We start from the raw sequence: 17134 nt of genomic DNA on the forward strand, positions 1-17134 counted from the left end.
AATATTCATATAGCTGTTGTTCGTAAAGCTGCTTTCATTTATTTCTGTATCAAACTTTGGAGGGTAACTGGGATAAAAACACCTTTTTGGGTGCTTTGCTAAGAATGAAAGTTTTAGAGGAAAGTTTACTGTATTTAAAATCCAATGGCATTGTGGTTAAGACACTGGGTCATCGCAAAGGCCTATGGTTCCATTCCGGGCCGTGGTTTGAATCCCATCCAGCTTCTGATCGACCGAACTAGTCTGAAACTCAAAAACGACCGGTACGTAATATTGACCATATTGCCACCATCATGTTATTGCTCACAAAATTCTGAACCTTCATGGCCCCCTGGCCAGCAATGGGTTGTTGCGCGACGGCTTTACTTTATATTGTATTTGATAAATGAAATCAAAATACTCGCGAGACTAAAGTATGGTTTGATCATTCCAGACTACTACCATTTTCAATACATTAGGTATTTTTACCCTAAACAATACATTATATATTGTACAGCAACAGTATTGTATAGCATATGTAACCAAGCTCGGTGATGTAAATAATGATTTTAATGAAATGGCACAAAAAAATTTTGGACTATAAAACAAACATTACACACAGCTTCAATTACTTTAATTTAAATTCATGAAATATCTTTTCAGGATTTCATCTCTTGCAACTCGGTTTTATATTGTATAACAATCAAGACCAAGTTAACACATGGTCAATTTTGATTCACTTGGAGTGCTTGGCAATCACTGCTTCCAACGTAATCACTGTTGCCGTCATGTTTACGATCCAACCAGCTGTACGTTATCTCCTACCATCACACTGTGCTTTAATAAATGCAGTTTTTTAATACTTTTTATCAAACGTAGGGGCTACATTTGGGGGAACTTTTCCGTAAGAAAGAATGCTCACGATTATGCTTATGTCATAATGCTGTCAAACGCGTGGTTTTGGGCGTTGTCATATCACATCAGTGTGAAGCTCTAGGTGTGTGGTTTCGAAAATTTTCATCTGATCGAAAGCCGAAAGGTATGTTGTGATTATAATCAGTCGTTTGGTAATTTCCAACCAGCCTTTTTTATGATGATGTTTACTTTTATCTAGGTATGTCAATGTCGTATATCCGTAGAAAAATTATTATACAATTTTTCCGTGCATTGGCTTACGGAAAACAAATTGCTTTGAATTTGGAAAAAATATTGGTTAAAAATATTCCATAATTATGTTTGTATATAAACAGTATTATTATCTGATTAAAATCTATTATTTGCTTTATGTAAAAACAACTTTACGCTTTGTAAGTTAGAATAATTACATAGTTTAGCTCAATACAGTTTAGCTCTTTTAAAAAAACAAAATAAAATAATGAATAAATAAAAATAAGTAAGTATATGAAATAAAATAAATAAATAAAAAAGTAAAAATAAGAATCTTTCATGACACTAAGAACTTAAAGGATAAAAGAAATATTTAGGTGTTTTTGTCAAGGACCAGGTTATATGATTGTTTTAATGTAATTTCCGTTTAAAAACCTCTTCAAAAAATTTTGTATTCAGAATTTTCGCTAATCACCGCCCTTAATGTATAGTTTTCGAAAAAAAGAGCAAATCAGTATTAAGATCGATTAGAGAAGACAGGGCTTAAAAACTCCGGAACCAGATTGGTTGTCTGATGAAAGGAAAGTCTGTATAAAAGTCGTAGTTGTTAGTTATCCCTTTCAATTTCATCGGGTAATCTAACGGTTTTTAATGCTTTTAATTAATATTTCCTTGTGATTGACCTCGATAATAATTTCTCAGTGTTTGATAAAATTTTTTGATTTGGTTATTAATTTGTAATCATTAATGCGTTGAGATATAATTTCAAGTATTGCAAGGTTTCTTTTAAATATATTGGTTGAAATTGGTGGTTATTAAACACTTAATATTAGAGCATTTCTTGTTTTATTATAAGTCAAGAAAAGTGAAACCGTAACTGCTTTTTTTACTATTTATTTATTATTGTTTGGGTTCGCTACGTTTCTATACAAAATTAATAATTTTTTTTTTCAGTATTTGTTTAAGCATTTTTTTAAACTAATATAAAACCAAAAAAAAAGTTCATAGCTTTTATTCGTACATTTTAAAAAATTAGGAAAAAAAGTTTATTTTTTTAAAAATCGAAATTGCTCAAAGAAGAGAGTTCAAAGGGTCCATTTCCAAAAGAGTCCTCTAAACACAAAGAATGAAACTGAAAAAAAAAAAGGGTTTAAGGTGTTATTGAAACTAAACATCTAAATTATAAACTTTGTATTGTTATGTATCAAATGACGTTTTTCTTGACATTAGCTTCTTTTATTTGTATTTTATAAATGTGTTGTTATTATTTGATTTCACAGATTCGACATAGTAAACGACACGTTACACATCACAAGTTTCCAAACAGCAGCATAGCCGTGGGTTTACATTCCAGTGCAGACGATGAGGGACATTGGAAAGAATGGAGTGATATAAGCGATTGTTCTAGGACGTGTGGTGGAGGAGTAGCTTTCCAGACTAGGACGTGTTCTGTGACAAAGTAAATTTTTTTTTACTGATCCTTTGTCCTTGTTTAAATAGGAAATTTTTTTACCACTTATGATATTAAAAACCACTACATTTAAAAGTAATGAACGATTAACATGTACACTCACTTCTAAAAGTTGAGCAGAGCGCAGTAAAATGCGAAAGAAAGACAAGTACTATGTTGATTGACAAAAATGATATAGGAAAGTGGCAAATATGTTTATTCGTGAAGCAAAGCAAAGAATAACTTACAATGATAAAAAAAAATATTGAATTCACAAAACTATGTTTAAAATTTAAAAAGTGGAAGAAAAAACGCATTAGTTATGCTATGTAAGCATCTCTCATTTCCACACAAGTTTTACAGCGTGTGATCATGCTTGTTACTAGGTGATCAACCACCTCAGAATCCAGAGATCGCTATTCCTCTTTTAGAGTAGTCTCAAAGTCTGAGAGGTGGCTGCAGGCTCGGCAACAGCAAACAGCTCGGCCAAAAGCATCCCAAAGAATTTCAATTTGATTAAGATCCAGTGAGGAAGTGATACGCGCATATCCCTTCACTCTTCAAATTGTTGTCGACATTGGCAGCTCTATGAAGACTTGCGTTGTCGTCCATTAGAACGATATAAGGACTTAACTGCTGCAGCGTACAGTTTCACAATAGAGTTTAGGATTTCATCCTGACACCGGACAGCCGTCGTTTGTAGTAAGTGCGATATGCTATTGAAATTCTTGCTCAGGCTATGATGCTTCCATTGCGAAATGCGTGATATTCGGTGCTGTTCTATGACCTGCTATGCGTGATTCGTTCCCTCCAGACCCTTAAACGCTTGTCATCGGGTTGCAAGTCAAATCTAGTAGACTCCGAGAACATTACGTTGCTCCAATCAGATACAGTCCTAATTACATGCTCACAACATCACTTTAATCGGGCCCTTCTGGATTTTCTTTTATCACCGTCATTGAACAGATATTCCAATTTACTGTTTACGACTGCTAAGGTTCAACGACATAGCCTTGTGCTTTTGAACCCAATCCATAAGACAGGGGAACTGCTGGATCAATATTGGGAGAAAATTGCTTTCGTGGATGACTTATTGATGGAACTAACTCGCATTTGCGTTACATGGAGCGGAAAACCACGAGAACTTCCAACGGTTAGCCTGACGGCAAGAGGATTATAACCCATGATCCGTCTACCACTGAGAATATTTCACTCAGTACTGTGGTCAATGAGAGCCGGATGCGGAATTCGTAACGACCAGCTATCGCCGGGATTCGAACTCGGTTCATCTCATTGGGAGGCGAGCGCTCTATCCCCTGAAACACCACACTTCCAGCGCCTCCGGATTTTATTTTTTATTTTATAACCGTCGTTGAACAGCCGACCCAATTTTAGGTTTACGATTACGAATGTTTAACTCCGTAACCTTGTAATTTTGAACCAATCCAGAAGACAAGGAAACTCCTGGATCGGTACCCCCAGAGGTATGATTTGTTATGGGAACATGGAGGACTTTGTGACTCGACAGATTTAACGTAGATCAGACACCATTTACCACACGGGGAGTCTTCGGCCAGCCTGGGATCGAACCCACTACCTCTTGAACATGGGCCCAGTGCCCTACCAACCAGGTCATCGCGGCCCTAGCGCCTCTGGATTGGAAGGAGAAGGAATACCAACTCGTGGTCCCCAGGGGTACAGTCCTTTCACATGTTGCCTTCGGCAAACAGTAGTGACAGATATCGCCTCACCAATGGCAGCTGTTACCATCGAAGTCACACTTGTGGAGGTCGCTCTTCGATTCCTCTTGGCTACAGCAGCGATAAATCGATCTCCCAGGGATATCGTAAACTTTAAATATCAGCCGCAGTTCTTCGCATAAATATTTGACTGGTTTGGATTTTTCCCCCTTAATCGTAAAGGAATGATGCACGCCGAAGAAAATAGCAACATTTGTCATAGACTGTCCTGATTAAATGACTCCGACTGCACGCCAGCACGCTCGGAATCTTTCATTCGTCTTCTGGAAGCCATGGAAAGAAGTTTAATTAGAAAGAAAAAAGAACGATTAAAAGATGCTTTAAACACCTTTTATCTGCACTTAAATGCATCTTCTGTGTTCCTCCACAAAGCCAGCTTAATCTGCATATTTTTTGACGTGAAACAGTGACTGGCTGTTATCTGAGACAGCGGGGAACCCTAAATGATTGAGCATATGATTGAGCTTCTTAAGGCGGAATCTCCGGAGTTATAAAAAAAAGTTCATTAGTTATTCAACTGTGTATATTAACGTTTAAAAAAAAATGACAACTATTGTGAAACAATTTAATATGAGGAATGAAATATTTAATATTTTGAATTTTTTCTTGGTGTTATGCATATGCTGAAAATAAATCAAGCTGAATTATGGTTTTTATAAAAGAACTGTTATAAACGATGAAAATTGTTATCCAAAAATTGCATTTCTTTCTTGAATTTAGTTATTCATTTTGTATTGAAAAGCTGGGTAAATGAAATTTTTATATTGTAAATTTTGCTACTTTTTTCCCCCTTCACATTTTACATAATGAAGTTTATATAAACAAGCGAAATATAAAATAAATTATGAATTATTGTTTGAATATAAGTATTATTATAATTGGTTAAAGATATCCTAACTGTCAGAATCCCTGTCTTTCTACCCCAGAACACTAGGGTTCCACGGAACAGCTTTTAGGAACCGCTGAGATAACATATTTGTTTACTTCTTTCTAGTACCTCTGGAATAAGTTACAGTTTCTCCGATTCTAATTGGCTTCTAGGATTTAACATTTTTCTCTCTGTGCTTAATTTTTGGAAGCACGTTAAAAGCGCGAAATTTTTACTGTATTCATGTATTTTGAAATTTACGGTTGCTTTAAAGGACTTTCAAATGATCAATATTTTTAAAAATTTTTTTTTTCATGACTAATTTTCTTAAGTTAAATTTAAACTAAATAATACAGCGTTTTTTGCATTTGAGGCAACGAAGGACGAAAAAAGCTTTTCCATCCGAAAGGTATGTAATGCTTGCAAACTTGATGATTTGTTAAACATCACACGGTTTTGACTATGGCTAGCAAAGATCTCTGGTGGCCAAGGTTTTGACTAATGATTCAAAGCATTTAACTTCATTACTTATGCAGTTTCTTCTGAACTTTTGTATTCTGCTGATACTTTTTGCTTAATAATAACTAAGAATTTTGTGATGTTTGAATATAAGTTTAGTTTATCGTTTAATTACTTAAAAAGAATAAGTGGTATAAATTATCTTTACTTTATATTTTTGATGATTGTTAATTGCATATTTTTTTCTCTGTTTCTGCAAAAGTCATGATGGAACTGAAGCTTGCAAAGGACCCACCAAGAGATTTATTTCATGCAATATTCAGGTAACTATGTTCTCCAACTAAGTTTGATTAGTTATAATATTATTAGTATCTAAGTACTGGAACTAAACTAGATCTAAATAATATCGTTAAAGACGAACGTTTTAATAGCTTATCACAGTTTCTAAATTCGTAAGGAACGATATTTATAAACTGTTCAGATATGAATAGTGTCCCATTTTCATTTATTTCACTAAAAATAATGAAAAAAATAGTAAAAAGAAATAGTTTATTACCTAATTGCATTTAAACTTCGTGGGTATTTTATTCTGTTAGCTATTATTTTAATTATAAGTAAAACAATAACTGATAAATGTCAGTTGGGAATATAGGTTTTTGAAATATCAGTATAACATAGAAGAATCAGACATTTTTTTGATAAATACAATTGATGAAGTTGGTATGATACTCATTTTTTTTACTCTCATAGTGTTTTTAAAGCGGGGTTTTCAAATAAGCTAACAAAATACACATTTTAAATGAAAAGAATGGATAACTTATTAAAATTAAAAGTACGTATTATCTTATTTACTTTCTTTTACCGGAACCGCAAAGATGCAACTCTACATCGATAGTTCAATAACGTATTATTTTTGTAATTGATATATGACCTTCAGAAGCAAGTATTAATAAATTCGTTGAAATATGCTTTGACAGACTTCACAATTAATAATACCTAATAAAAGAGTTGAGAACTAACAATCATCAGTGAATAAAAATTATTAGTATTAAGAAATGGAATCGGAACCTTTACTTAAATTATAAAATTAAAAGGCAGTTTAGCAGTAAAGGTATGAGTTTTTTTTTAAGGAAGCTCCCCAATTCTTAATTTTTTTGTAAGGAAATTTTTTTCTCTTAAAAATGATTGTGATTGTTTTGATTCTGAAATAAAATTTTGACTGTAGGATTGCCCAGAGGGTTCTCGTGATTTCCGCGAAGAACAGTGTGCTAAATTTGATTCCATACCATTTGGTGGAAAATATTTTACCTGGATTCCTTACAAGAAAGGTAATAATTATATTTCATTTGTGTATATTCATTTATTCTAACTGATTTATTTTTTTTAATGGTTGTTGAACAGCCAACCCAATTTTGGGTTTACGACTACTAGTGTTCAACTCTGTAGCCTTGTAATTTTGAACCAATCCAGAAGACAAGGGAACTTCTTGATGAGTACCCCCAGAGGTATTGATTTGGTATGGGAGCATTGGAGGACTTTGTGACTCGACAGATTTAACATGCATCAGTCACCATTTACTACACGGGGAGTCTTCCGCCAGCGGGGATCGAACCCACGAACTCTTGGACATAGACTTATTTTTTGTTTGATAATAAAAAATAGCTGCACTACAATTATGATTATTTTTTTAAAAATATATAACACATTTTAGAGAGATTTACATTTGTTGAACTCAGATTTGATGTTTTTTAAAGGCAGATTGAGAAGTAATTTCACATCAACATCTTGATGCTTGCAATATTTTTGTATATTTTTGTACTGATACTAATATTATTTTTTGAAGAAAATATCAGTAAGAACAAAGTGTTTGGTTTTAAAAGTTAGACTAATTTTTTATTCAATGTTTTAATTTTTTTTAAAAGTTTTTTTTAAAAACATTTTTAATCAAAAGTGACTTATTCAAAAATAAGTTACTTTTAATTTTAAGAACTAAGCACATTTTTTAAAATCTTTTTATTATTGCAAAAAAGTAAACACTGAAAAAAGTTGAAGGTTGTATTTAGTATTTATTTTTTATCACTACCTCAACCTCTAGACTGTAATATATTAACCTCAATACCGTATAGATATCCTATGTATTGGGTGTACCAATATGATTGATGACTTCTAAATTTATTATTAATTTTTTTTAATGGCGGGCACTTGGGGTTTGTCCCATTGGCCACAGAAATGCCAGAACTGCTACTCTCTTCTCGTTACCCAGTGGTCACTTGCGGCGAAGCCACTGCGGTGGAGCAGCGTCGCCCACGTGACACAACCACAAACCTGTTTATAGGGCGGGTCACATTCACACAAAGAGGAAAGGACATAGAACACAGAGAGAGTAAGAAACATCCATGTCCTGAGCAGGATTCGAACCAGCGGCCAATGGCTCCGCAGTTAGACACGCTAACCACTCGGCCACCTGGTTGGCTGACTTCAAAAATAAGTTTATGGAAATAGAACAAAACAGAAATATATGATTCACTGCCTTTTGCTCTGGAAACAATATTTTAATCCCACTAAAATTTAAAATTATCTACAATGCTTGTCAATAGATGAAGCTGCTGGAAAAATAATTTAAGCTTAACATTAAAACACAACCTATAAAAAAATTGCTTTCTGCTGCATGCCAGACGATTCAAAATGAAATATTTGCAAAGAGGTTTTTTTATTTGGTCCTTAAATTGTACCACAATGTTCCTGCATATAACAATTACTTTTAAAAACTTGTCTTACTTAATCGTTAATGTCATTTGTTGATGAGCTTCATAACTAATTTAAAAACTTGGTGAGTTGAATAATTAGTTTCCTAAACAGATTGCAGTTAATCATAATTTTTTTTTTAGCTCTTCCTCATACCTTTAATTGATTTTTTAAATTGTCAGTCACTTTTTAACTGTGCCTTAATGCATTTTATTGTGTCATGTAACTTTTTCATTTTGTACATTTAGGGTTCAATGAATGTGAACTTAATTGTATGCCAAAAGGAGGAGATAAATTTTACTATCGACATTCCCAAGCAGTTGTGGATGGTACAAGATGTAGAGAAGATTCTAATGACATTTGTGTGCAAGGAGTTTGCATGGTAGAGTCAGTGTACTGTTTATATTTAAAGAAATGTTTTTAATATTATAACTTCAATTATGCTGTGTGTAGTTGATGTATAATGGGATATTTCGAACATTAGAATATTATTTACTTGTAATTACCATTTTATGTGGATTCTTCAATATTTAACAGTATCTCGAGTTGATCATGAATTTTAAAGTGTGATGTTAAAAATTTATCGCAAGGTGAGAAAATGTTAACCAAAAAAATGGAAAAAATTCAGTGTATATTTTATATGCTTACATTTATTATTAAAAAACTTTTAATAAAAAAATGTATAAATTATAGAAACTGTTAAAAAGATCTGCGTGTTCACAATTTTACTAAAATGATAGATGATAAAATCTAAGTTAGAATCATATTCTCGAATGAATCATAATTTTGAATCATCAGTCTGTAAGAAAGTGTAATTCATGGAGAGATATGTGGAATTCGATTTTTGAAATATTATTTATATATATGTATATCTATATATATATATCTATATCTATATCTATATATATATATATATATATATATATATATTTAATAAAAATATTTGAATAATTTTTAATTTGAAAAATATTGAAAATTTTTTAATTTTTCTTATATTTGTAATTATAAAAAATGTGTCTTTTTAAAATAGGCTGTTGGATGCGACTTGATGCTTGGCTCTGAGATTGTTGAAGATAAATGTCAAGAATGTGGTGGGGATGGTTCTAACTGTAAAACTGTTCAAGGAATTTTTGACCAATTAAACCTACAAGTAGGTAAGTTTCTCAATTCCTACGAAAATTATCATAAATTAAAAATTTATATTTGTCGATATGTTAATTAAGAGTTTTAATACTTTAATAATGAAATGTTTGTTTCATAAATTTCTATAAAAATTTTTTTTTTTAGAATTCTTTTTAAGAGAATGATTTACGAGAAAGATATTAATTTTGCTTTATGTGGTAGTGTTTTAAATTTTCTGATAAATTCTAATCTAAAAGTGTCCTAAAACGTTATAGTTATGAAACAAACCATATTCAAATAATAATGACAAATGATTAACAAATGAAATTCTAAAAATTATTTCTAAAACAAGATATTTTTTTATTCATACACTTTGGATTTTATTTTATGAACATTGCAAGTTTTACTGTCATAAAACATGGAATACTCATAATTAATGTTTTTTTTTTTGTCTGCTTGTCATTTAAAAAAGAAAAACTTGATTTCGCTCAATTAAAAAATACTATATAAAATGTATTATCTGACATATTATCTAAATTTCTTCTCTCTCTTAAAAAACAGATGTTTATATAATTTTACTTAGTATATTGAATTATTCTTTTATCTGTAAAATTTTCCTTTATATATTTTTAACATCTCATTTCTCTTATTAATTCCCAATTTTTATTTGTAACATCAAAAACTTCCGACAGAGGAAAATGTTAACTAAATTTATGCTGAATGAATAATATAACATTCAAATATCTAATTTTTCAAACTGTTTAGCTAATTGTCAAAACAATGTCTATCAATTGAACAAAAAATATATTAACTTTCTTTATTTTTCTAAATATTTATTTTGAATCTTCATGAGTTTTTATGATAATGATTGATACATAACTAATTTAATTTCAGGTTACAATGACATCATATTAATACCGGTTGGAGCTACATCAATTGAAGTCAAGGAATTACAGCCAACAAATAACTATTTATGTAGGGTATCATTTTATTTTCTCCTTTATTTTTTAGAAGAAGCTAAGCATTTATTGTTAAGCATTATTTTCTTATTTTTCTAGCTATTAGAAATTCTTCTGGGTATTACTATTTGAATGGAAATTGGCAAATTGAATTTCCTAGAAAGATGAAATATGCAGGTACTTATTTCTACTATGAAAGAATACCTCAAGGGTATGTTGGATTAGAATATATTCATGCCACTGGACCTACTACGGAACCCATATATATTTCTGTAAGTAATTTTTTTTTATAGAAAAACAATTCTCAATAATTATGATTTTTAATAATTCTTAATAATGATTTTTGGTATGTATGACAATATAAAAATTAATTATTCATATTAATCCTTGTGATAGGCATTGAGAAACAGCATACTTGCCAGCTTATGCTTTTTTCAAAAATGATTTAGCAAAGTAGTAGAAAAATGTAAATTGAAAAATCAAGTATAGACAAATGCATATTATCAGAGTCCCTGCAGTGGACTGATCGTTAAGACACGGTTCCCAGCAGATCACTGAAGTCAAGATTGACTGTGAAGAATCACTGACTGCTGTCAGTGTGCGGGTAGATGACAACTTGGATCAGTCTGTGCAGGGATCAAGGGTGTTCGGCACTGGTCCTCGTTAAACTGTTCTACCGTAAAGTGCTCGACTTCGCGTGCGGGTCGTCGAGCTACCGAAGCGGGGGTGCCATCCCCTCTGCAGAGGATCAAAATTTTGATGGCATGTCTTCGGATCATCCTGAGGGATGTTTCCCAGACAGTCGCCAATAGCCCATTGTGCTGCTCTAGTGCGTCGTAAATGAACTACAGCAGCATATTATCAGAGCTCAGTGGTCAGAATGAGCGCACTACAAGTAGAGAAACTACTGTAGTCGCTACTTTTTTTCACAGTTTTTAGTGCAGCATGCTACTTTTTTAAGAAAGTAGTGTAGTGAGTAATGGGATACAAAAAAATAGTAGTTCGTAGCGATTCTTAGAAACTATTTTTAACGTTAGTTTAGTTAAGAAGCGCGGCTCAAAAGCAACTAAATCTTTGCATTTGTTGGGTGCAAATCTTTTCCGATCTGTCAATGGATGCAATGAAAATGACCCTGTGGCTGCAGTATGGGCAGTGTTGTGTTAACAGGAATAACATATTTAAAATCATGTAAAACTAATATTTAAAATAGCCTTTATGAAAAATAGATAATCACTTGGATCATACTTTCACATGCAAATAAATATACACTTGTGGATCATTGATGTTAAATAACATTGATGTTATTAATAGTATTTTTGTGCTAACACGAACATTCTCAAAGAGATTATGGTGCCAGGATAGCATTTAGCATGAATTAAATATCACATTAATAAAATATTGCTGGGATAGCAAATTCTTACTATTTTTGTACATGCAAGTTTAGACTCTCTCTAAGAGCATTATGGTGCTAGGATAACATTTAGCATCGATAACATATCATATAAACAAAATATTGCCACGATAGGAATAATATTTTCCTACATACAACTTTGCAATCTCTCAGAGATTCTCTTGCATTTAACATTAATCCATTTGTGCCTACCGTTTTTTTGAAAAGAGTGTTGCTTTTTGCAATAAAAAAATAATGGTAGCACAAGTCTTTCATTATTAGGATTTATTTAAAAAAAAAAAGATAACTCAGTCTACATCAACATGAAACATAAATTTATTTGGATCTGAAGTCACAATGGTCACTTAGTCACAGTGAGGTAGGTAATAGAGAGAAATATAATCATAGCTTTGCTTGCTTTCATATGCCTGTTAAGGCAAAGGGGTGCGATTGTTCTTGTTTTCCAGTGGCGCCATCTATGGCCAATAATTCGACTTCTGCCACACCCATACGTCACACCCGTTTATAGGGCAGACCCATTGGTACATCCACAGATCGTAATTTTGACCTGAATCAGAGAACGATCAGTCTCCAATTCAGTACCCCCAGAGGTATTGATTTGTTATGGGAACATAGAGGACTTTGCGACTCAACAGATTTAACGTGCATCAGTCACCATTTACTACACGGGGAGTCTTCGGCCGGCGAGGTTCGAACCCACGAACATGGGTTCAGCGCCCTACTGACCAGGCTATCCCGGCCCTATAATCATAGTATTAACAGATATACAATACCATTTTTTTCAGAGTTTTTTTTTCATTACTACTTTTAATGATTAGGAGTTAATGGGTTAACCCAATATTTTAATAAGGAATCAGTATATTCATAAATGTAACGTGAGGTGTTGAAATCTTTTCAGTACAATAATTAGAATTTAGATTTTTTTGTAATATTTCATACTTGAAGAATTTTATCTTGTGAGATTTCATAAAATTTTATCCTTCATCATATCCTTCCAAATCTATATTTTCAAACATGTTTCATCAACTGCTCAAGATAATGAATTAATTTTAAAAAGATTGAAATGGCTTAAAGATTTTCTGTAAAATGATATATATATATATATATATATATATATATATATATATATATATATATATATATATATATATATATATATATATATATATATATATATATATATATATATATATATATATATATATATATATATAAAAAAAATTTATAAGGTGCAACACTTAGGAGTATACCATTTGTTTCAGCTTTTGTATCAGCAAAAGAATATGGGTATCAGCTACGAATATTCATTACCTCTAGGAGTGAGCAATACTCAACCTGATAATTATGTATGGGTCTATTCCAATTTCGGATCTTGTAGTAGTACCTGCGGTGGTGGTAGGTATTATTTTTAAGTACATATTTTATTTTATATAAAGAAGATTTCTATTAATTTTACAAATAAAACCTTAAATGTCAAATATAATCCATTATTTTTCTGAAAACTTTGAAATATCAAAATTTTAATTTTTTTAGAACATATCCTTTTTGTTTTTAGTTTCATGACCATGTCAATCTAGGTCAAGTTAATACTTCTCCGCTGCATAATCCTCCCATATTTTGTTTGCATTTTGATATTTTGAAAATACTTTTACTGCAATGACTTCATGATTTACTCTAAGTTTACCTGAATTCACTTTTTCTTCCCCTGCCCTTTAATACAAAATTACTTATGCAGGTAAAAGAGAATTTGCCATAAGAGATTTCTCCCCCTGTATAGCATCCTCTTAAGCTTTTCTGTCCTCTTTTTTTCCTTAGAAGTATCTATTTGTTCTTGTTATAAAAAGAGTAAAAAAAAACAATCCTAAACTACATTGAGTTTAGAATAAAAATCAACACAGTATTGTTTTTTCAATGTGATTATCAAATAAATACACTCTTTCTTTAGTTTTAAATTCTTTTTATTTTAATTTATTAAATTTTAAAACATAAGATTCTACAAGAATCTTATGTTTTCTACAAAATATTAAGTATAAGAAAAAATTTAAAAATGTTTAAGAAAGGAATCAGATAACATACATTATTTTCATTTATATTCAATATATTTTGAAAAGTAAGAATAGAGTTATGAGACAGGAAAGCAAAAGTTAAAGTTAATGAATGCTCGATAAAATGCACTTCATATATTAACTATTTATTAGACTTTTAAGCAAACAGGGTATTCTATTATAACTGCCCTTCACATTTAAAAATGAATACAACGAAGTGTTGATGAGCAGAGAAAGCAAATTAATATCTAAGGGAAGAAGAAACAAAAACAGAATCGAAATCTCATCTATCATTACTGAATAAAGCAGGACTAACAACATTAACATCTTAATTTCTAAAGGAAACAGAAGTATAGAAAGGTGATAATTCAAAACACAGTTAAGTTTCATCAGGCTATCAGACCGGTTTTAATGCCTGTAGTCCTGCCTTTCTCAGTAGAGATTCATTAAGTTTAACCCCTAATGTATATACTTTCAAAAACTTATTCTTGATAAGAATGAAAAAATATATAATAAGGGCATTGGTTTTGAAACACGCTGTATATTTACGAGCCTAGAGTTGCATTGTTCACTGTATATTTTTAGGAAAATAAGGTTAAAATAAAGCTATAATTGAAGTAGTGTTGGCTTCTTAAAAGGTAAAAATTTTAATGTGCTCTTAATAGGAAGCAGACTGATGACAAACTATAAAAAATAAAAAGAATTCATTTGCTAGCACTTTGGTGGATATTTTTAAAACTACTGGGTGTAGTTCGATTAAAACTAAAAGTTTTTAGTCATTTTAAAATGCTGTTAACTAAGAATGGTCTATCAAGCGAATGAAAATTGTTTAGCATATCATTATTAATTCTTTACTATTTGCATTTTCACTGCCACCTTTTAAAATAATTTTCAAGTTGTTTAGTTTTAACTCACAACGTTTTGCGATCAGACTGAAAGTTTGACCGTCTATCTTATACTCAGACTAATATTTGCATATCATTAATTTTAACAGCCTCTCATACCAGTGAAAACATTGTTCAGTAATTGTTCATTAGTGAAATGCATTATAATCTATTTATAGGCTTACAAACCAGAAGGGTTAATTGTGCGACATCAAACTCATATGAAGTTGTAGCTGATTATCTCTGTGATTCTCATACAAAGCCACCTATTAATCAGACTTGCAACCATCAGCCATGCCCTGCTCAGTAAGTAAATAAAATTGTTCATTAGTAACGTTTCATTAATAAATAAGTTTATCACTGAACTTGTATCATTATGTAATTTAAGTTTTTTCAATATCTGAATGCTTTAATAATGCATTTTTTAGTTTAGGTTTCTAATATTTTAACATATTATTAATGATGGCATTAATTAGTTTAAATTTGTGTAAGCAAGATATTTTATTTTTGACAAAATATTTTATATTTTGAGCAACATAAAGTTCAAAATAAAGGCCTAAGTCCTTGCCCAAGTCCTAATTTTTAAAATTTTTCCTCCTAAATCCTTTGGTTTTATTTCCAAATATATTTTTCTTTTGTCGAATTCCTATTTGAAAAATGCAGATCTTGTTTAAAAATACACATTAAATTAAGTTTTAAAAGTTTAAAATTATATAAAAAATAGTAAACAAGTAAAATAACAAGAAAAACTTAAATAAACTAACAGCATGTAAAGTTTACTTGTCCCACACAAGATGTGGAAATGAAGCAACAAGCTGAAGCACCATGCATCAAGCTTTTACAAGCTTGATGCTTGGATAGCATCATAGGATACATTGCTGATAGACTAAAAATATTAAATATTCAGTGTACACTTGCATCAACTTATATTAGTTTGCTATTGAAATAAAATTTTGAAAACCAATCAAATTACTATTTTTAGTTGGCAAGTTTCAGTGTGGGACGAATGTTCCAAATCATGTGGAGGTGGTGTACAGTACAGGCAAGTTCATTGTCAAAGAGTTGCCCATGGAATGCCAGTTGTGGTACCTGATTCTGAGTGCTTATCCAAAGAAGGAGATAAGCCTTTGTATGCTCGGGCATGTAGTGACGACCCTTGTCCAGCATGGAAAGTTGGAGCATGGTCTGAAGTGAGCAGATTTTTAAATTGTACCATTTTGATTATTAAAATTTACACTCTGAGTCAGTTTTTCTCAATTTAATATTATTATAGAAACATTTTTATGCTGGCTGTTTTGTGCAACAATTCAGTTTTTGTATTATAACAACAATACTAATGACATATTTTATAGTAGATCAATATTTAAAATATAGCATACAATGAAGTATATTTTATTATAGCAAGTAGTTTTTATTGCATTTTTTTGTAATCTAATAAACTATCTAAGCGTGAATATATTGTTTTATATTTGAGGGGGAAATGGATTAAAATTCATTATGAATCCTATTTTTATTTGCTAGAAAGTAAAGTTATATCAGAAAGTAAGATTCTCTATTTTTTTCCAAAAAAGAAGAGAAAAAAAAAATACATTACCCTCAGTTGATAGCAATGAAGCTTTATAGAGATAAAGGCTTTTTTATACCTCTATGCTAAGGTTTATGCGTGAAGCCTTTGCTAATGACCGGTACAACTGATGAACCAGAATAACAGATGTTATCAGGCAAAGCATCGTAAGCAGAATGTTAAGGCTTAGTTTTCAATTTGCAGGATGTTCACCGATATCCATTTTAATAAATATTTTCAAGTTCTCAACCAAAAATAGGTCACATATGCACACTCTACAAATAAGCTATTGCGTCTTAGTATTTCCACTAGAAGTGTAAAGTGGTGCAAATAGAGAAAACGTTTTTTGTGCCTTCATTTCTTGTACATGATACTCAGAATAAGTCATATCTAAATATCGTTATTCATTGCTGACTATAGTGCTAATGTTTTATTCCACTTCCAGTGGACACTTTCAGCAGGATAATGCACCATGCCATACTCAAAGAATTGGTTTAAGATTTCATTTTCTTGTGTTGGCACTGTTGGCCCTCATAGTCCCCAAATCTTAATCCTATTGAGCATTCGTTTTATGAAACATTAAGAGTGCTCCAATGTTTAAGCTTACAAAACCAGCCAGACTTTTACACAGTTGCCACAAATGACCTATCAACATTTGGTAGAGTTCCAACCAAGAAGAATCAAGGGGAAATGTTTCTAAATCTTGTAATTCTAACTTGTGTAATTACATAACCAAGTGGCTTTTTAGAGTATAATGGAAATGATGGTTGATTACAGAGAA

General features: G+C 31.3%; 1 protein-coding gene across 3 annotated transcripts in view; it reads left to right on the top strand.

The window, feature by feature from the left end:
• Positions 1 to 17134, top strand: part of LOC122270011 (papilin) — a 169026-nt gene that overhangs the window by 121935 nt on the left and 29957 nt on the right. For 2 of the 3 annotated variants that reach the window (XM_087159396.1, XM_043045710.3), the window contains exons 3-12: positions 2367 to 2545; positions 5886 to 5946; positions 6849 to 6951; positions 8617 to 8750; positions 9399 to 9522; positions 10385 to 10465; positions 10549 to 10721; positions 13123 to 13255; positions 14969 to 15095; positions 15772 to 15979. In XM_087159396.1, coding sequence (XP_087015522.1) covers positions 8643 to 8750; positions 9399 to 9522; positions 10385 to 10465; positions 10549 to 10721; positions 13123 to 13255; positions 14969 to 15095; positions 15772 to 15979 — 954 coding nt within the window. In that variant the 5' untranslated portion in view covers positions 2367 to 2545; positions 5886 to 5946; positions 6849 to 6951; positions 8617 to 8642. Of the gene's footprint in view, positions 1 to 2366; positions 2546 to 5885; positions 5947 to 6848; positions 6952 to 8616; positions 8756 to 9398; positions 9523 to 10384; positions 10466 to 10548; positions 10722 to 13122; positions 13256 to 14968; positions 15096 to 15771; positions 15980 to 17134 lie in introns of all 3 variants that reach the window. The other variant, XM_043045711.3, reaches the window with a different exon arrangement.

The sequence above is a fragment of the Parasteatoda tepidariorum genome, chromosome 3, assembly GCF_982258835.1.
Source record: "Parasteatoda tepidariorum strain Cologne lab strain chromosome 3, Ptep-v5.0, whole genome shotgun sequence".
NCBI classification, from domain to species: Eukaryota; Metazoa; Arthropoda; class Arachnida; order Araneae; family Theridiidae; genus Parasteatoda; species Parasteatoda tepidariorum.